This window comes from Bombus terrestris, chromosome 4, assembly GCF_910591885.1.
Source record: "Bombus terrestris chromosome 4, iyBomTerr1.2, whole genome shotgun sequence".
In the NCBI taxonomy this organism is placed as follows: Eukaryota; Metazoa; Arthropoda; class Insecta; order Hymenoptera; family Apidae; genus Bombus; species Bombus terrestris.
In genome coordinates, this window is record NC_063272.1 from 3611238 (window position 1) to 3632849 (window position 21612).

Sequence of the window (21612 nt, forward strand, 5' to 3'; positions counted from 1 at the left end):
TTTTACGTAATTTAATTTGATCTAATACGATTCAAATGACACTTTTCGATAAATTTTCATTTGAATTTAACCATTAATATACGAAGCCTTATTTGATATATTTTTCTTGAATTTGTACTGTGATTTTGGTTTATGTTTTTTTCTGAAATTTAATTACAGACCATCGGGTGTTGTTTTTATTTTATTCTCTATTTCATGGAAAAATTGCACAAAATCTACTCCAATCAGAATAAATCGGTAACATTAATTCCGGGAATTCCCTTCAATACGTTGAATTACGGAATTGCGGATACATTGGATTCTACTCAATTTTACATTAAATCGTTACGTTAGTAGTATTGGTCTCTCATTTCGTGTTTGAACTTGTTTGACCGAGCAGAAGTAAAGTCTCTAATGCGTATGTATATGTGTAATTATCTTTATAAATTTCTAAGATAAAAAAATGTATTCGAGCGAATAAACATCAAATAAAGATTTTATCAAAAACGTTAATACGATTTGTTTGAAAATAACTTATTATTTGTATTAGAATTTTACGATTGGAACCAATTTTCCATTTTTTGCAAAATAATTTCTAATTAATTACCAAAAATTACCAAAGGAATCTTCCGCACTGGTTAAACTTTTAAATTAAACTTTTTTATAGGTACGAGAGTAACGAGAACATGACGATAACGTGTTCGACCAAAGTCTGCTCTTTCGGAAAACAGGTGGTGGAAAAAGTGGAGACAGAATATGCTAGGTTTGAGAATGGCAGGTTCGTCTATCGTATTAGCCGTTCACCTATGTGCGAGTATATGATCAACTTTATACATAAATTGAAGCACCTGCCGGAAAAGTACATGATGAATAGCGTTCTCGAGAATTTCACCATTCTCCAGGTATGATATACAATTTCTTACCAGAATATTTTTCTCTTTTCCCAACATATACAATTTTGAAAATTGATAGTTTCGATAATTAGCTATTTAAACATGTATAGTAATTATAAAAAGTATTTGTGCAACACTGCAATTATTAATGCATTTATATACCTATTAATTAAGTCAAACTATAATAAATTTCGTATCACTTACTGTTAGTAGTAACTTCATATCATTACAAAAATTTCGTACCTAAGAACCTAATAAAAAACACTTTATTGAAAAATAAAGGTATATACAAATATGTATGTACTATTTGTACATTTTGTAGCTATTGTACATAATCACTTAATCGACTAGGAGAGTGAAGTAACTTAAAATATTATCTGTTATTAAAATATACTTTAAATAAATAAATCATTTTCAAGTACAAATACATAATAATTTTAATTAACTCCTTTAAATAAAATAACAAATAATTTTGATTTTAATATTAATTAAAATTTTTTATATTTTTTTAGATATGTTTGAGTTATAGACAATATAGGTAAATTTTTTTACAGCTTAATGGAATTGATAGTTTTGTCATACTAGAATCAGAAATTATTTCAAATATTATTTCAGAAAATATTCCTTCAAATACAAAATATTAAATAAAATAAGGAATTATTATATTTCACAGCTTAGTAATAAAATATAACTCGAAGAAAAATCAATTGCTTATTCAAATAAAGTAATACATAATTATTTATTTGTTTAAATGTTGTTTTTAAAATTCTACGTTATACAGAATTTACGTAAATAATTTACGTAAAAATATGGAGTAATTTAATTTTTAAATTACATACTCTTTTTGCTGTTTCTAGAAATTAAATATACTGTAGCAGAAAAAATACGCAATTTAAAAGTTAGATACATCTAATATATATTTTAAATTAAACATACTAAGGCAGAAAGAAACAATTCTGAGTTCACACCGTATGTCCCAAATTGTTGTTTAAGCTTTCGGCAGCGATGTGCAAAATCGATCTACTACCCTCTTTTTTTATAAATATCAAAATGTTTTGATTTCTTATTTTACATTGCAGGTTGTAACGAACAGGGATACGCAGGAAACTTTATTGTGCACAGCATACGTGTTTGAGGTGTCGACGTCCGAGCACGGTGCACAGCATCACATATACAGATTGATCAAGGATTAGCCTGCTTGAACCTGCTCGCCATGCAGCCATCCACCCCCATCAGTGCCTACCATCACATAAAAAAATTCATCCATACGCGCATACACACGATTATACATAAAAATGTTAACCCTTTAAAGCGTTATGGTTATTTCATACAACCACCAATATTAAGTTCTTTTTATTTCATTCCATATTCATTTTTTCATCCTTCACCAGGGATATAAATATGATATTTGTAGAATAAATATGATATTCATATCATGTATTGCGTGAATACTAAAATTTGATTTTAATTCATTTACATATGAAATATGTAAATATTTCTAAGATTTTATTTTCTCATTTTTTCTAAATTGTAAATTTTTGTAAAGGTCATTAAAATGTACGCTTCAAGGGGTTAAGCGTGAATACATGATTGTAAACACGTTCTTACTATACACGAATACATACATTTCGCATCTATGTATAACAGAGTTTCTATCGAAAATGTTCTGTTATTAAATGAAGGAAAAAAATATATATGAAATACATAGAATCATGTCTTTATTCGATGTTTATTTTTACAAACAGAAAGTAGATTGAGCGATTGTTGTATAAATGTAATTTTTTGCATGATTTTTAATCTTATCATGTAATTTTTAATTCTAATTAGGTGTTGTGTTGTTCAGTATTTCCGAACATTTTCTATAAAACTCCTTAAAGAGAACTTGAAATACACGATACATAAATATATTTACACATACATACAGGGATACATGTACACCTTCACACGTTCGAAGTACTGGCCAGCCCGAGCTTGAGTTTGATTCAAAAAGCTGAAAGAAATTGTACTAAAAACAAAAAGAATTGGTACGCGTGTTTTAACGTATCGTGGAAAGGATTTCCTGCTTGTGGTCCGCAGGAAGCGCGTTCCAGATGACGAAATTGTAAATTTTATATTAAAACAGATATAATCATATATATATATATATAAAATATATATATTTTATGAATATTCCGTCATTCGCTTGCAAACGATCGAATTTGTCGCGATTTTAATAAAAGAGATATAATAAAAGTTAAGTTGAAATTAACGACAATAAATTTGGTATGGAAAAAAATGCGTGTCGGGGATGTATAGTGTATGTATACCAAAATGAAGAAGAGAAAAAAAATAGAAAAAATACATAAAAAATAAGAGTAATATGAGAAACAGACTCTGATCTCGGAAAGGCGTGGTACCAACATAATTTAGTATTATAGTTTTATTATTAAACTAGGAAATAGATCAGACAAGACATCCACACACAGATATACATATATTACATATAAGAATATATATGTTAAATATTAATGCAATGATTACGATTTACATTGTTATAAATGATCGTGTATAAAGTTATCTAAGTGATTTCTAAGTTTTAAACGAAATGGAAGTTGAATAGAGAGATAATGCCATTATGATTTCTTAAGTTTCCTTGCTTACAATTATCATTATAGTTCTCTTTTTCTCTTTTTTTAATTATCCAACCAAGTAAGGTTGAGGAGTAATCATTACAACAGATCTTTTCTTAAGCTTTTTGTTGGTAGAACTGTTTTTTCTTTTTTTTTTCTTAGCTGTATTACGACTAACGATAAGAATTTTTTGCTGCAAAGCTTTTTAATCCTCAATGATCAGATGAAAGAAAATAATGATTTTTACTTTTTGAAAGAGTCTTTTAATAAACGCACTTACAGTCGTGCAAACCCACCCACTCTTAGGCAGCGACATTTAGATTAGAGGGATGTGTTTGTATTTCCTGTAATCATTTTATTTCTTACTCTAAAATCTTTCTTCCTTATTCTCCTTTTTTTGTTCTTTTCCTCTTTCTATAGTTCTTATACGAATGACTTTTCTTACTTAGCGTACTTCGTTTGTTTTTATCTTTCTACTACACATTTACTAAAGCGAGTACATCAGATTCTATCGATTGCACGCACTAGATACGGACGACGTCCATCGAACAGAGATATTTTTCTCTCAAACTTGGTGATACAATCATCTTAATGCTTTTCAACCGGAGAACATTGAAATTAGTTCAAGAGCATAAAAATAAAATCCGATCCTTGAGCGTGATTCTCCAGTTTTTTGATGAAGAAGTACTACGTAATAACGTGACTTCATTGCAGCTCTTTAAATTTGAGCGCACTTTCAACAGAGTTCATTCAAAACCTTGTTTGTGTTTCGTACTTAATATCATTTCGATGTATGGACCAGAAATGTTTGACATTCAGATTCTGTTTTTCAGTAACAATCACATAAAAGAGTAGAGGACCATATATTAAAAATCCTACAGTTAATTTTATTTAATCACATCTCTCACAGAGACTACATATATTGTGAATGCACAGGAATCTTTTTTTCGTATTCTTTAATCTGATCAATTCCTTGTTCTACAACAGGACTTGCCTATGGAGCAGTGAATATTAAGATAATACAGAAACAAATTATGTATACTTTTAAGGAAATAATTAATACTTACTGTATTCTTTACTTTAATTAATTTTTACGCAACAAGTGGCAATGTATTTTGATCTCTCTTTTAGTCAGAAATATGTCGCTTTTTATTCGGGGTGAGAATTAAATTCGTTAAGTGATTGACTGAATAACGAAGGAACTTACATATTTAAATAATAATATATGTGGCTTTCGTTCAATAACTGGCAGCTTTCACAATTTTCGCAGTTTTTACTTATTGTTACCTTTTTTTTGTAATAATTCATTGTAAGATTCGTTTTTACGTATTATATCTATAAATTGTAATTTTGCGCTAAATTGTGTCTATATTAAGGCGGAGTTGGAACCATTAATATAATTTCGGAAATCGTGACTGATTTCAAATTTGATTATTAGTTTTTGTTACTAATAATTATTAATATTTGAAGAGTATTTATATGGAAAAACATAAAATGGAAGAATATAAAGCGAAAATAATAATACATTGCGATGAGAATGAATTTGTTGATGTTAATTAAATAAAGAAACATTTGATGGTTCTAACTCGACCTGAAATAAATCGTTAATTATTAAAAAAGCAAGGAATTATGCAATATATTTAGAAGATACTCAAATATCGTTTTGGTTATGCGAATTTTTATTTTAACAAAAAAGAAAAATTACGAGGAAAAACGGGAGGAGTTTGAAATCGCAAAAAAGAAGCACCGACGCTAATATTATTAACATTAACGAATAATGATTTTAAAATAAGCGAATTACATTTATAAGGAAAGATTATGAAAATATATATTTATCTATGTCTTCTGTGAAGATAGAAAATAGCACTCTCTCACTCTATATTGATGATATCAGATAAAAAGGAAAAAAATTGAAATTCATAAAGATAAAAAACGCAGAAGTAGATTAGGGAGGAAATGAAAGGATTTTCACTGTACACAATACATGATACGATCGATGACAAACCGACGAAATTTGTTAAATATCTTTGTACATATTTACATAAAAAAGAAATCATCAAAAGAAAAAGTTCCAGTGACTACGTTTTGTGTACTACATAAAATACTCTGGCGAGAACAAAAAATTCATTTATTGTAAACCGTAAAATCTTTTGAAATTTAAAAAAAAGGTGTAGTAGTTTTTCGTCAGTATTTTCATAGAGACTCGTATGTAAAAATTATTTGTTTATAGTAATCTGTTTAGTCATTAAAAATTACAGTAATAAAATAGTTGAAATATTAATGTTTTTTAAATAAATATTGATGATATATTAAATAAATATTGATTTGAAAATAATTCAATTTTTTAAATTTTTACTTTACGAAATTACTATCTCTATGAAAACATCGACTATGATTCTTGTAATAGCTAAATTATTTACGAAAATAGGAAACTCACTGATCTATTTGCAATTTATATTTCTTCATATCCTGGAACTGCCATATCAAAGAATTGAGCTTGATTATAAAAATGATTAAATGAAGTAATGATCAGAAAGAATGGGATCTACCTGTATATTATCATAAATAAAACGAAACGAGGATCAAAGTAGTTGATTTAACAAGTAAATAAAGAACGAAATGATATATCATTAAATTAGAGGTTTAAAAATATAATAGAATTCAGTATATGTACAGTATTTGAAAAACATGTTTATAATTTGTATGGAAAATAAATAATTGATATAAAAAGAAATTCTACTTCTTTAATTACCCTTTTAAGTAATTTAGTCAACAAAATCTATTTTGTTTTACATCCCATAATATTTTACAATTTACAATTATATCTTTTTAGTAATTCCATTCGTTTTATTTTAATTCACGTTTCATTACATGAATAAAAATTAATATATTTTTTATAATTTAAATTAATTTCAAATTTTTTACTTAAAAATTATACAGATATTGTATAAGTAATAATGAAAAATTCCTGCTCTTTAGCAGATAAATTATGTTCATCTATCGATTAAATGTATTTTTCCGGAAAAAATTAATATATATGTTGTCAATTAAATGACTTTTAAATTTTTTATTGAATACATTTGTATTTTTGTACAATAAAATTATGCAAATATTTTCTATAAGAAGACTCGCTAATTTATATAAGCTATAATTTAAATAAGTGCATATGTACACAGGTATCTATACATACATAGAATTATGAAAATCTTTTAAATCTTTTTCTTACATTTGATTTCATATTATATATTATTTACATTTGTAATTTGCTATTAATATGATCTGATTCCGAATTTTGGATTAAGTAACGAAGAAATCAGATTTTTTGAAAGATCCACGTGCATTATTTTTGTAGAATCTCCGAAAGTAAGCTTTTAATAGGATGACCACCATAAATTTGGAAAATTTCCACAAAAGAGCAACCGAGGCGGTAAAGTACATTATTGATTTGTATTTGCTGTTTAAGAATTTAACAAAATCTGCGAAATGTAATCTTTGAAGTTGTCATTTAACCCCTATATAGGTTATAAAGTTTGCATATGTATATTGCAGGAAATAGAAATAGCTCTTTTAAGGAAGGAAATTGAATTTTTACGACAAAATATCACAACTAATAATTTTATGATAAATTCTGTACCTATAGATGAATATGTAAAATTAGAACAAGAAAATATTAAATTAAAATACAGAGTGGCTATCCTAAAGAGGGTCTGTTTTATCTAAAATACTTCTAATAATTTTATGACTTTCACTTTATTGTGAACAAAATAATGATACATTCTTGTTTCATCTTAACAGACTGTCAAAGCTGAAAGAGCAAAGTTAGGAAACAAATTGAAAATGACAGAGAACAATGTAATCAGTATATATGATACGTTATCTAATTTATTTAAGGAAGCAATCTCAGTTGCATATCCTGATGTTTGTGATCCTCCAGTAATTATAACATCTAGTAATAATCCAAAATTTGGAGATTACCAATGTAACAGTGCCATGCCACTTTCTAAACAACTCAGTAACAATGGTAAGAGACATCGTATGAATATTGATATATAATAATATCAATATTAAATTTTAATATATTGGGTATATTGATATACGTATTTTTATATTTATACAGAAATTCGAACAAAGCCGCAAGATGTTGCAAAGAACATTATGTCAAAAGTGGAAGAATCAAGCTTAATCTCCAAGTTGGAAGTCACTGGTGCAGGTTTTATAAATATATATTTAAAAAGGGAATTTGCACAATCAACCTTAAACACATTAGTAAAAAATGGGGAAGCATTTCCACCAAATACAAAAAGACAAAAAGTAATTGTAGATTTCTCTAGTCCTAATATCGCTAAAGAAATGCATGTTGGACATTTAAGGTCTACTATAATTGGAGATAGCATCGCAAGATTGTTAGAATTTTTAGGACACGATGTATTGCGAATAAATCATATTGGTGACTGGGGTACTCAATTTGGAATGTTAATAGCGCATCTTCAAGATAAGTTCCCTGATTGTTTATCTATCTCTCCACCTATTACGGATCTTCAAGTAATTCTAAATACGTTTTTATTTTACGATTAGCTCTATGTATATTATAATTGTAAAGAACTATTTTAATAAATTATTGTAAAATTTGTAGAGTTTTTATAAGGAATCAAAGACAAGATTCGATGGAGATGAAGAATTTAAAAAGCGGGCTTACAACTGTGTTGTTAAGTTACAAGCATCCGATCCTGATATGATAAAAGCATGGCAACTAATTTGTGATGTTTCCAGAAAAGGTAAAACAATCGATGCGAAAATTAAGAAACTGGAATATTTATAAGTGTAATGTAAAATATCTATGTTTTAAATATAGAATTCGAGAAGATATACACTCGTCTAGATATCAAGTTAATAGAAAGAGGGGAATCTTTTTATCAAAAGCATATGGAAGCTATAGTAAAAGATTTAGAAGCGAAAGGGCTATTAGAAGAAGATGAAGGACGAAAAGTAATGTGGAGCAAACAGAATAATGAAATTCCTCTGACCATTGTAAAATCCGATGGTGGTTTTACTTATGATACGTCAGACATGGCGGCTATTAAGCAACGTATAGAAGAAGAAAAAGCAGATTGGGTATATTTTGCATATATTTCAATATTATATTTTAGTAAAATATACTTTTTTATATCTGTGTCTATTCTATTTATATATAGGTAATATATGTAACAGATGCTGGTCAATCTATGCATTTTCAAGTATTAAAGAACTGTGCTAAGCGAGCAAGTATTATAGAAAGTCGTCATAGAATAGACCACGTTGGATTTGGTGTAGTTCTTGGTAATGATAAAAAGAAATTTAAAACTAGATCTGGAGATACAGTAAAATTAAGTGATTTACTTGATGAAGGTAATTTACCTTCTAAAGTTGTAAAATCTTATAAAACATTCATCATGTTATAGTTAGGACAATTTTCTCACATCCCTATTTATTATTTAAGGTTTGAAGAGAGCACAAGAGAAACTGATAGAAAAGGAACGTGACAAAGTACTTACGGAAGAGGAATTAAAAATTGCTCAAGAATCTATTGCTTATGGGTGCATAAAATATGCAGACTTATCGCACAACAGAAATCACGAATACGTATTTTCTTTTGATAAAATGTTGGAAGATAAAGGCAATACCGCAGTGTACTTGCTATATGCTTTAACAAGAATACGTTCTATTGCAAGGGCCGCTAATATTTCACAGGAAAAATTACGTGAAATAGCAGAGGATACTCCAATTTCACTAGAACACGAGAAGGAGTGGAAGTTAGCCAAAGTATTAATTAAATTTCCTGATGTACTAATAAAAATAACAAACAATTTATATTTGCATCAGCTCTGCGAGTATTGTTACGAGATTTCATGCGCTTTTTCGGAATTTTATGATAACTGTTATTGCGTTGAAAAAAACGAACTTGGGGAGATAGTGAACGTGAATATCGGCCGTATTTTATTAACAGAAGCTACCGCAATTATAATGGAAAAATGTTTTTCAATACTAGGCTTAAAATCAGTTACACGTATGTAAGCTTATTTATATAAACGTATAATGTGAAATAACAATAAAATCCGTATTGTTTATAAAGAACTGTGAAGTAAAATTAATACCATTTATGCTTCTTAAAGTATGTTTTATAAATATAAATAAATTAAATACAATAAATAAAACCTTTTATTTACTAAAAACTTATTTGTTTTCATATTTATAGGAGATTGGTATTTATTCTAATATACTATCTTTTACTTTTATTTTATGAAACTAATTCTTAAATATATAAAAATCTTGCATTTTTATATAAATTTTACTGCGCTGTAAATTTTAACGTGTAGCTAAGTTTTCTTTCTGTTGATACGTAATATAAAATGTTATTGCTTGCTTTTCGCCATTGCAAGGCATACAATGTGTTCTACATACATTTTACGTTTACTTTTTATTATACTATATTTTGATAACATTTATTTATTATATTTCTCATTGTTGTCCTATATCTGCTTTCTAGCGTGGTTCCTTGCTCATGATTATTTCCCTCCCTTTGTTCCCTTAAATTGCCTGTTTTTTTTCTTTTTTTTCGGTAGTACCTCCGTCCATGTATATGCCTTCCCAGATTCATCAAGTATTCTTTAGATCTTTTTCAGCTTTTCCTAATTTCTTGTATCTCCTCGTTACATATTCCACTGTTTCACATTCTTTCTCACAAAATCTGCATGTTTCGTTTTGTTTCGATTCCTAATATTTGTTGTCTAGTTCCTCATTCCCGCATCTAAACCTTGCTATGATCTTTTGCTTCTATTCCGCTTTACTTTCTCTTTCCGTTAAATATCTTGACAATCCAACCGCGCGGGATTCCTTGTATCGTTTGTCATATCTCAATTTTTGTATTTTATTGAATTATCATTATCCTTATATATATAATATAGTATATAATAATATATAATAATAATATAATAATATAATAATATATAAGGATAAGAATATATATATATATACACGGAAACGATGATGAGAAATGTATGTATATATATATACATATATATACATACATACATATATATATATATATATATACATTTCTCATCATCGTTTCCGTCGCTATGCTGATTCCTCCCTCGCTTTTCCTCTTTTTTCGTTGCTATTCCATTTCTCTGATAATACTTTTTCCTTTCTCTTTCTCATTTTGCCTTCTTATCTTGTCATTTTTCCATCTCTTTTAAACATTCTTTTAGGATTTCATTGTCAGATTCCCATTTTATTTTTTCCTCAAACATCACCGCTCTCCTTTATGTCCCTACTCTCAATTTCATTCTTTTAGTTTCTTCTTTTGCTATATACCTGGGTGTATTCCAATCGAATCCTAAGATCCATTGCAAGTATTTATCTTATATCGCTTCTATGCTGTTCCTTTCTTTCCATTCCCAGATTTCTGTCCCGTATACAGACAATCGAACATTCGTATTTTTCTATTATAATCTCTTTAAATTTCCTTTGATCAATTTCCCAAATCTGTTTCATTGCCACCGTTGCCTTTTTGTGCTAATACGTAATGAAATACATATTTTAAATTGATAAATAAGTATTTCTCATTACTACTTAACTATAAATTAAAAACTTTTTAAATAAAATATATGGATAACTTTAAATATAGATGAAAATATTTTTTTTTTTATTTAGATTTCTTTATATAGTTCAGTAAAATTTGTTTAAAAAGTTTACTTTTATGTTTTATCAAGTGCTGTATCACTTAATGAAACAATCATCTATTCGTTTACCTGTATAATTTTTTTTTTTTATTTGGTAGACTATTTACAATCAATTCTCATTGGAATTATAAATAAATTATTTTGGCGTGGTACTGTAACTTGAATTATATGGATTATAAGGGTTTATAGTATGTTTGATTCTAGTTGAATCTAATGTCCTGTGTAAATTGCATCATTTTCTATTGAACCTGTTCAGTATCTTGTAAGAACGTTAACACATGGTATTCAACACTTACGTACTTAAGCAGATTTTGTTGGATCTTGTAACTTTAACAAAATGGTACGTACTAATACTACTTTTTTGAAAACTATATTCATTCATTATTAATGTACTTAATCAAAATCTGAATAGTAATTGACAATTTAAGATAAATAACCTCTATAGGGATAAAATGCATCAGCTGTAATTAATAAAATTCAATCTCTTAGCTTCTTGCACTGCTTAAACATAGAACTATTTTGTTTAATTAATTGTTTTATTTTAAATGTTAATTAAATCTTATTTAAAAAATCCATGTTTTAACTTATTTATATAATTTTTATATTTTAATTTATATATTTATTTATTTATTAAAATTGAAAGTATTTTAGTTAAAATTATTTATTAAATTTACATGCTATATAAAATAAGAATTTATGATACTTATGAAACTTTATTTACTATACTTTTAAAAATAATTTATGCATTAAAAATTATCCAAACAAAATAGGTTTTTAACCTTCTCAAACACTAAATTTATGTTTCTAAAAGCTTTCATGGCATTTTTCTAGATTTAAGGTTTTATAAAAAAATTTGTCGAGTATTTTGATTATTAATGGCAGCTAATTATTAAGTTTTCATATTCATTTTAAATATTCTTAATATTGATTATAATTTCTTCTTATTTAGTGTTATTAACGATAAAATAAAATTTAATATCTAAAATTGATGTGTCAAATTCAAATTTCAAAGAAACAACATTTCATATATTTATAATTATATTTTTATAATATTTATACCAACCTAATATTTATAATTATTTGTTACAAATAGGCAACAGAAAGGAAGGGGACATTTAAAGTAGAATATCTTCAAAAAATTGAGAGAGATGTGCAAACAAAATGGGAAGGTGAGAAAATATTTGAAGCAGATGCACCTTTGGAACCAAAGACAAGTTCTGACGAAAAGTTTCTTGCAACATTTCCTTTTCCTTACATGAATGGAAGACTTCATCTTGGTCATACATTTTCATTATCAAAGTGTGAGGTAAGTATTTCATAATAACAAGATGATTTTTACGAGTATAAATTAAATAACAGTTTTAATTTATTGTATAACTTATAGTTTGCGATAAGGTACAACCGTCTTTTAGGGAAGAAAGTCCTTTTTCCATTTGGCTTTCATTGTACTGGTATGCCTATTAAAGCATGCGCTGATAAGTTAAAGAGAGAAATGGAATTATATGGATATCCACCACAATTTCCAAACGAAAAAAGAATTGAGGAAGTTATAGAAGATGTAATAATAAAAGATAAAAGCAAAGGAACAAAGGTAAAGAATCCATTATTAATTCAAAAAATATTCGTATATGTTATTTCTCAAATGATTATTACTTTTAGAGTAAAGCAGTTGCAAAAAATGTTACTGCAAAATATCAATGGCAAATTATGCAAACACTTGGCTTAAAAGATGAGGACATCAAGAAATTTGCTGATGCTACATATTGGTTAGACTATTTTCCACCTCTTGCTGTGAAAGATCTAAAATCAATTGGCTTACATGTAAGAAAAGATATATAACTTGATAATAAATATGTAATAATTTTTTAAGAAAGAAACAATGTGAAAATTGTTCTAGGTGGATTGGCGCAGAACGTTTATTACAACTGATGCAAACCCATTCTTTGATTCATTTGTGCGTTGGCAATTTCAACATCTAAAAGCTAGAAACAAAATAAAATATGGAAAAAGGTATTCAATTTATTCACCAAAAGATGGACAACCTTGTATGGATCACGACAGATCAACTGGAGAAGGTGTAGGACCACAAGAATATACACTAATTAAAATGAAACTACGAGAACCTTATCCTCCAAGTTTAAAGTAGGTATTACAAAAAAATTTACAAAATTTGATCTAAATATTGAACATTTCATATATTCCTGTAGATCTCTTTCTGGCAAACCAGTTTATTTAGTAGCTGGCACTTTAAGACCAGAAACAATGTATGGTCAAACAAATTGCTGGGTTCATCCAGATATAAATTACATTGCTTATACACTATTGAATGGAGATGTTTATATTTCAACAAAAAGAGCAGCTCGAAATATGGCTTACCAAGATTTCTTTAAAGAGGAGGGGAAGATACAAATTGCATTAGAACTTACCGGAAAAGTAATATTCCTTCTTTACTATTTATAAGGAAAAATCTGCTTATAATGATATCATGTAATAAATAATATAAAATTGATAGGACATATTAGGACTACCACTAGAAGCACCTCTTACATTTAATAAAGTGATTTACACATTACCAATGTTAACTATTAAAGAAAACAAAGGTACTGGAATTGTTACCTCTGTACCTAGCGATTCTCCTGATGATTATGCAGCTTTAACGGATCTAAAAAAGAAACAAGCTCTTAGAGAGAAATATGGTATAACTGATGAAATGGTGCTGCCTTATGATCCTGTAAGTGTAGTCCTATCGTGTAGTGTATTTTTGTAATAATAAAGGTATCAAATTAAGCTAAAATGTAATTAACAAAATTGTATATGATAGATATCTATTCTCGAAATACCCGAATTCGGGAATTTATCTGCGGTATTTTTATACAATAAGCTAAAAATCCAATCTCAAAATGACACAGCTAAACTATTAGAAGCCAAAGAAATGGTATATCTGAAAGGGTTTTATGATGGTATATTGCTAGTTGGTCCATATAAAGGAAAAAAAGTTCAAGAAGTTAAAAAGCTAATACAAAAAGAATTGATAAATGAGGGAAAAGCAGTTATATATTATGAGCCTGAAAAAACTATAATTTCACGATCAAATGATGAGTGTGTAGTAGCTTTATGTAATCAATGGTATTTGGATTATGGTGAAGAGACTTGGAGAAATGAAGCAATGGAAGCTTTAAATAATCTCAATACCTTCCATGAAGAAGTGAGGAAGAATTTTATAGCCTGTCTTAATTGGTTACATGAATATGCATGTTCAAGAACTTACGGACTTGGTAAGATTACATACTTCGTAAGGAAAAGACGTTATCTATCTATCGTTATTTATCTAATATATAGTATTATAAGTATAAATTCTAGGTACTAGATTACCATGGGATGAAAATTGGTTGATAGAATCACTCTCAGACTCAACAATATACATGGCTTATTATACCGTGGCACATTTATTACAAGGAGGGACTTTCAAAGGCGACAAACCAAATACTTACAATATAAAGTAAAATTCCAAATTTCTACTAAAATTATTATTATTTGCTTTAACATTAACTTTTAGTTATTTATTAGTTAACATTAGCTTTTTTTATAAAAAGAAATTGTGTTTGAATTATTTTTTTATAGGGCTAATGAAATGACATCCGAAGTATGGGATTATATATTTTTCAAAGATGTAAAGTTTCCAAAAACAGATATAAAAAAAGAGGCATTAGATCATATGCGACGTGAATTTCATTATTGGTATCCAGTAGATTTACGAGTATCTGGGAAAGATTTAGTACAAAATCATCTAACATTCTTCATTTATAATCATACTGCAATCTGGCCTAAACAATCTGACTTATGGCCAAAAGGTATCAGAGCGAATGGTCATCTCCTCTTAAATTCAGCAAAGGTAAGAAATATGATTTTCTTAATACATCTCACAATTACTTGAGAAAATGACAAGTAATTTTCTTAGATGTCTAAATCAGAAGGTAACTTCTTAACACTCACTGAAGCTGTAGAGAAGTTTTCTGCAGATGGTATGCGACTTTGTCTAGCCGATGCTGGTGATTCAGTAGAAGATGCTAATTTCGTAGAAAACATGGCTGATGCTGGAATTCTTAGATTATATAATTTTATTGAATGGGTTAAAGAAGTGTTGGATTCGAAAGATACCTATAAACAAAGACAATCATCTACATATAATGACAAAGTTTTCGAAAGGTACTTATGAAAATATTTATAAAGTCTCATTTTGAAAAATTTATAAAATCTATATTAAGTTCACAATTATATCAGTGAAATGAACCTGAAGATACAAGAAACCGGAGAAAATTATTCGAAAATGTTATACAAAGAAGCACTAAGAACAGGATTCTTTGAATTACAAGCAGCAAGAGATAAATATTTACAATTGAGTTCTCTAGATGGCATTAGTTGGACATTAATTATGAAATTCATAGAACTTCAAATTATTCTCTTGTCTCCAATTTGTCCACATGTAGCAGAACATGTGTGGTCTCTAATTGGTAAAGTAAGTTTTTTCTACTTAATACAACTTTTAAACAATGGCTACAACAAATTTAAATGAAATAAATAAAATTCAATAATGAACTTATTAATGTTAAAAATAATGAAATAACATTTTTACAGGAAGGTAGTATATTAAATGCCAAATGGCCCCAAGTAGGCGAAATAGATGAAGTTCTTATAAAATCATCACAATATCTTATGGACGCTGCGCATTCATTTAGGATTCTCTTAAAAAATTATTTAACGCCAAAGAAAGCACCTAAGAAAAAAAATGAAACATCAGTTATAGAGAAACCTAATCAAGGTACTATTTGGGTAGCTAAAACGTATCCTCCTTGGCAAAGTACTATTTTATCTACAATGAAAGACTTATATCTTGTAAGTAATATATAATAGAATATTCGAAATATTTTATTATTATATATAATTCTCGCCTATTGGCTTAGGACATATTTCCAATTTAGTATTTTGTCTCTTATTTCCTATGTTTACCTATAGTACTCTCACCCGCTTTAATTATCCTTTTCTAAGTTACTAATCGTTAAGCTCTAATCTACTCTTTTATTCATACCATATGTGAATATTATAAATATAATTAATTTATGTGTTTATACTAAATTTTTTATGCAAAATTATTTTTCAGAAAAATGACAATAAACTACCAGAAAATAAAATTATTGCAACAGAATTGGGAAAACTACAGGAATTAAAAAAACATACGAAACGGGTAATGCCATTTGTACAAGTTATGAAAGAGAAAATGCAATTTGTCGGATTAAGTGCATTGAATTTAACGTTAGATTTTGACGAGTTTAAGATTCTCCAAGATAACAAAAAATATCTTCAAAATACATTAGATGTAAGTATTATATTCTTTTTAATACTTCTTATTAGGTTTAATAATTTTCTATTCACATCTAGCTAAAGGATATCATGATAAGATATACGGATGAAGCTCCAGAAAAAACAAAGGAGGAATGTTGTCCAGGTGCACCTTACATGAATTTTTCTACTAAGCAAGGAGTGTCAGTATGCATCATAAATCCACAGAAGTACAGTGGTTTATTTAGAATGGACATTATAATAGCAGATGGAGACACTATAGAGGATATAATATCACGAATATTAAAAGAAAACAAAATTATGAAGAGTATGCATAAATCAAATCGATTTGACCTAACCTACATTATTCACTAAATTGTTTATTTTTTTAGATCCAACGTCAGTTTCTCTGTATCGCTATAATGATCCTCTCATGGGACCGAGGATAAAGACTAGAACCGATAATATATTAAAAGGTAAAACTCATATTCCACCCAATTGTGTATTTAATGTTGATATAGAAAACAAAAATGTAAATGTAAACGTAGAAGGAAGTTTATATTATATAGGTAATGAATTGGTTTATATTTTCCAGTCTTTGGAGAATTAATATATAGATATTCACATTACGTATAACTATTTGTAATAATGTCAATATTGTAAAACTTTCAATATTAAAATATGTATTTGTTTTGTTTAAATATTTTTTCATACATGAAATGTGAATTTTTTTAATATGATATAAATAATATATAATTTATATTAATAAATTGAATGTATTTTGATGGATAAGGAACTTATACTGTTCTATAACCATTTTTTTACATTTTTAATAAATAGTTACGGAATCTTTTGCCATATTCTTTGTTTGAGTTTTGATTTTAAAGAATATTTAAAGATCTTTAAATTTTATTAATTATATTAATAGGCTTGATCATTAAATATATATATACATATATATATTATATAATTTATTTATACATATGTAAACTCCCTAAAAATTCAAATGCGGATAAACAAAGGGACTTTCTCTGTTTAACGGACGGTGTGATCTTATTTATTGTTATGGACAACTGATTTGCCAGTCATTTCACAGACAGACGGTTAGAGAAGAAAGATTTCGAGTGTTAGAAATAGACAAGATCATAAGAGAGAATTTATTATTTAGAGTATTGAAGATTGACAGAGGAAGAGTTGTAGTTTAGGATATGAAAAACCGATTCTCGATTTTCAGACTCAAGAATCGATCCCTGAATTATCCGAGAATTGAACATTATACATATATTTTTTTAAAGGAGAAATTGTGCAAAAAACTATTTTCTCAATTTATGTACATATATATTTTTACATTTAAAAATGAAAGTTTCTTAAAATATATCAAATATAAATTTAATCCATAAATGATTATAGGAGAAATATTTTATATTAATTATAAATATGTATAAAAATATTTTAATAAATCTTCTGCTCATATTCTTAAGGATTTATTTTTATTCTGTAGTGTAAATGTGCAATATATATAATAGAATTTCAACATTTAATTACTTTTCCATTTTTCTACCTCTGCTCGTATTTTTTTCACATCTACAGCATTTGTTCTACAACATCCACCTATGTATCGAACACCTAAATCGAGCCATTCGTGTATAAATTCTTGTAAAGAATATCCTTCTTCTTTTTTCACCCAACCCTGTTCTACTGTATACTTTTCACCACTATTAGGATATACTACCAGTGGTATAAAGTCTTGTTTACAATTTTCATTTATTCCCTTTAATAAAGAAGTTACATTTTGTGGTGCGATACAATTAACTCCAATTGCTAAAATTTGTCCTGGCAAGGCTTCTTTGTAACACCATAGTGCTATGTCTTGAAAATGAGAGCCATCTGCTATGCTCTTTCCATCGTAGCTACACGAGAAAGACAACCAAGCTTTACTATTTGGAAACTCTGTCAATAATTTAACCAGTGCTTTTGCTTCTTGCTTGCATGGAATTGTTTCTATAGCTAACATATCAACGCCACTTTCTATCAATTTTTGAATACGTGGTCTGTGCCAATTCATAAGAATTTCTTCTGATACAGTTGAGCAATATTTTCCAGTATATTCTGAAGCATCATGCAAACAGGCTCCATAAGGCCCAACTGATCCAGCAATTAGTGGATTTGCATTTATAACATTTCTTTTATTTTTTATCTCTTCTTTATATAAATTTATAGCTTCTTTAGCATAATCTACAGCTTTAGAAAACAAATTAAGACCTTCCTCTTCTGGAAGGTTCATATACTTTGAAAAACCATCAACAGATGTTTGATAAGTGTTTGTCTGAATTATATCTGCTCCAGCTTTTAAAAAATCCAAATGCGTAGAAATAACTGCATTAGGATTCGTAACAAGAAATCGTGCAGTCCATAAAGGATCACCATCTATTATATCACCAACATGAGTTGCTAATTGTGTAGAAAATCCACCATCTAATACCTTCACTTCTTGCATGATTCTCTTTTAAAATTGTTATCAAATATTTTTAATATCAAGAATATCTATTCACGAGTAAAAATATAAAATTATTTTTCAGTTTTAAACATTTTAAATATAACTATAATTATGTGTAATAGTAATGCGTTTGTAACATCGAGAAAACCAACTTTTATTATTTCACGCACGTCTTAGCCGTTTAGATGTGTTTGCGAGTCTGAGGCAATAATTTCTACAATTGGCTTTATGAAATATACTTATTCCAAAGTCCATAACGAATCAATGAGATAAATATTAACGTGAACAAAAGCTTAAGTATAATTGTTCCAAAAACCGTTAATTTTCTTCTTGTATCTACACTGTACAATTTTTACATTAAGATCAGATTTAGTCACGTGTTTACGTATGTTACGATAAGCTACGTGTTATGATATCTATCATATGTATGCCTAACACTTTTAAATTTAGCAAATTACATTGATGTGATAAGCATTATCTGATAATCAACATTAATTAATATTTTTTGTTACAGAAGTTGGAAGTTGTTTTTTATCATCATTACTAATAGTGCTGAATTTAAGTTTTCATAGTGTTTTCATATTATTGTAATGTAGTACACAACAAATGAACAAGATTAATACACAGTTTGTTTTATGACAAAAAAAATATAACAATATATATGTATGTGCAATGAATATATAAAAAATATATATATATTTTCCTTCCTTAGTAGCAAATAATATTAACTGAAAATTATTAATCGTAATATGTATATATGTTATTAATTTTGATATATTTTGTTAAGATATATTAATCAAATATATAAGATTACATAAAAACATATATATATTTTCTAAATATTTAATATATAGGTCACATAACTTTACTTAAAATAAACAGGAAAAAAATAATTGATTTAACATAATGACGTATTTAAAATAATTGATTAAATAAAATAGTTAATCCATTATGATTCCCTTTTTCTGTTGAAATTGTTTACTTCTTTTCTAATTGATTTTATATCTTCTGCATACATTCTGCAACAACCTCCAAGATAACGTATTCCAAGTTCTAGCCATTCAGGAATAAAATTTTCAAATGAAGCAGAGTTTCCATTTTTTATCCAGCCTTTACTTTGTAAATAGATTTCACCGCTATTAGGATATGCGATTAATGGTATAAACTCATTTGCTGGCCCTGTATTGATATTTTTTAATAAAGGAGTTACGTTTTCTGGAGCAATGCAATTTACACCAATGGCAACTATTTGTCCTGGTAATGCCGTTTTATAGCAACGTAAAGCAATTTCTTGGAAATTACTCCCATCTACTATGTTTTGACTGTCTTTTTTGCAAGAAAACGAAAGCCATGCCTTAATGTTTGGATATTCTCTTAAAAGTTCAATTAATGCTTCTGCTTCCTGATAGCAAGGTATAGTTTCTAGTGCTAATAAATTTATATCAGCATCTACAAGAGCATTTATACGTGATTTGTGCCATTCAATGATGGTATCACGAGGTGTTGTTTTACCATAAATTCCATTATATTCAGAACCATCGTGTAGGCTAGCTCCATAAGGTCCACAGGAGCCAGCAATGATAGGATTCTTATTTTCAATATCATTGTTCTCTATAATTTCTTTAATATAATCATTCACTGCATTTTTAGCAAGATTTACAGCTTTGTGTAATAATTTTATACCTTCCTCTTCAGTTACAGATAAATATTTCATTAAATCAGGAACTGAAGCTTGATATGTACTTGTTTCAATAATATCTGCACCTGCTCGTAGAAAATCTAAATGCGTAGCATAAACTGCATCAGGATTTGTTGCTAAAAATCTTGCTGTCCACAGAGGATCGCCATCAATTTTTGCATTAATATGAGTGGATAATTGTGAACTAAATCCACCGTCCAAAATCTTAATATCCATATTTTTCAATATTATATGAAATTATGTCTTGTGTAATACAAAGGTTATCTTATTTTTCTATTAAACATTTAAATAATGAACCTGATAATGAAATGATGATATTGTGATTAATTTCAAATTAATTTAATATTTAATAGTATTTAATAAAGTAAAAGTATCTCACAATCGGATACAGAGTTGAACTATACTGGCTATTTGATAATTCTGTAATTTAATTGCGATAACCTTTCATGTCTGTCGTAGTGCTGAATATTTATTTTTCTTTGGATAAACTGTGGTTTTATGCCAGGTTATTTAAACCAGGGAATAAACAAAATCTATTATCACAAAATAACGTTGTAAGGAAATTAATTCTAGTTATTACCAAATTTATTACATACCTACACCGAATGCATATAACATGTAACACATATAACAATTTCATCGCGCGTAAAATAATCGAGATATGATTTCTTACAAATTTTAAATTTTAAGTAATGTTTTGTAATACAGTTAATAGTCTATGAAAAACATTGTAACTTGAATAATTTGAGTTTTACGTTGGATTACAATATTTAAATACATTGTAAATAAAACACATATTGTCTCAAATATACTTTTGTTTGTAATTAAATCTAGATATTTATAATATTTCGAAAATTATTATGTTTCTAAAATATAC

General features: G+C 27.6%; 5 protein-coding genes and 1 long non-coding RNA gene across 16 annotated transcripts in view; 3 read left to right on the forward strand and 3 right to left on the reverse strand.

Moving 5' to 3' along the window:
- The window catches only part of LOC100646289 (protein scalloped), a 340073-nt gene extending 333858 nt beyond the window's left edge, over nt 1-6215 (forward strand). For all 8 annotated transcript variants that reach the window (XM_048405341.1, XM_048405340.1, XM_048405339.1 and 5 more), the window contains 2 exons: nt 647-881; nt 1952-6215. In XM_048405341.1, the coding sequence (XP_048261298.1) occupies nt 647-881; nt 1952-2065 (349 nt within the window). In that variant the 3' untranslated portion in view covers nt 2066-6215. The remainder of the gene's footprint in view (nt 1-646; nt 882-1951) is intronic.
- A 366-nt stretch (nt 6216-6581) lies between these two features.
- LOC100646407 (arginine--tRNA ligase, cytoplasmic) lies at nt 6582-9592 on the forward strand. 2 transcript variants are annotated; one of them, XM_012307769.3, is made up of 9 exons: nt 6582-6657; nt 6834-6908; nt 7031-7186; nt 7277-7502; nt 7599-8023; nt 8115-8256; nt 8334-8593; nt 8674-8866; nt 8958-9592. In XM_012307769.3, the coding sequence occupies exons 2-9, from the start codon at nt 6861-6863 to the stop codon at nt 9530-9532; spliced, it is 2025 nt and encodes a 674-aa protein (XP_012163159.1). In that variant the 5' UTR covers nt 6582-6657; nt 6834-6860; the 3' UTR covers nt 9533-9592. The 2 variants fall into 2 exon arrangements, with proteins under 2 accessions (XP_012163159.1, XP_003394872.1); XM_003394824.4 differs by lacking the exon at nt 6582-6657 and having other exon boundaries at nt 6672-6908.
- A 491-nt stretch (nt 9593-10083) lies between these two features.
- LOC125384992 lies at nt 10084-11399 on the reverse strand. The gene is made up of 2 exons (XR_007223897.1): nt 11272-11399; nt 10084-11035 (listed from the first exon to the last, which is right to left on the reverse strand). It is a non-coding gene; the product is annotated as an uncharacterized LOC125384992 (long non-coding RNA).
- Nucleotides 11394-17240, forward strand: LOC100646533 (leucine--tRNA ligase, cytoplasmic). 2 transcript variants are annotated; one of them, XM_003394825.4, is made up of 16 exons: nt 11394-11542; nt 12296-12508; nt 12587-12793; nt 12862-13023; nt 13100-13344; nt 13410-13635; nt 13715-13933; nt 14024-14477; nt 14563-14701; nt 14824-15094; nt 15161-15408; nt 15484-15718; nt 15838-16095; nt 16361-16576; nt 16639-16867; nt 16932-17240. In XM_003394825.4, the coding sequence occupies exons 1-16, from the start codon at nt 11540-11542 to the stop codon at nt 17147-17149; spliced, it is 3543 nt and encodes a 1180-aa protein (XP_003394873.3). In that variant the 5' UTR covers nt 11394-11539; the 3' UTR covers nt 17150-17240. The 2 variants fall into 2 exon arrangements, with proteins under 2 accessions (XP_003394873.3, XP_048261305.1); XM_048405348.1 differs by lacking the exon at nt 11394-11542 and having other exon boundaries at nt 12370-12508; nt 12615-12793.
- Nucleotides 17241-17473: 233 nt separating this feature from the next.
- LOC105665652 (homocysteine S-methyltransferase YbgG-like) lies at nt 17474-19648 on the reverse strand. Its single transcript, XM_012307770.3, has one exon. It carries the CDS (start codon nt 19034-19036, stop codon nt 18077-18079), a length of 960 nt encoding a protein of 319 aa, XP_012163160.2. The 5' UTR covers nt 19037-19648; the 3' UTR covers nt 17474-18076.
- Nucleotides 19649-19851: 203 nt separating this feature from the next.
- Nucleotides 19852-21458, reverse strand: LOC100646654 (homocysteine S-methyltransferase-like). 2 transcript variants are annotated; one of them, XM_012307771.3, is made up of 3 exons: nt 21332-21458; nt 21115-21268; nt 19852-21032 (listed from the first exon to the last, which is right to left on the reverse strand). In XM_012307771.3, exon 3 carries the CDS (start codon nt 20949-20951, stop codon nt 19986-19988), a length of 966 nt encoding a protein of 321 aa, XP_012163161.2. In that variant the 5' UTR covers nt 20952-21032; nt 21115-21268; nt 21332-21458; the 3' UTR covers nt 19852-19985. The 2 variants fall into 2 exon arrangements, with proteins under 2 accessions (XP_012163161.2, XP_003394874.2); XM_003394826.4 differs by having other exon boundaries at nt 21115-21413.
- Between the last annotated feature and the right edge of the window lie 154 nt (nt 21459-21612).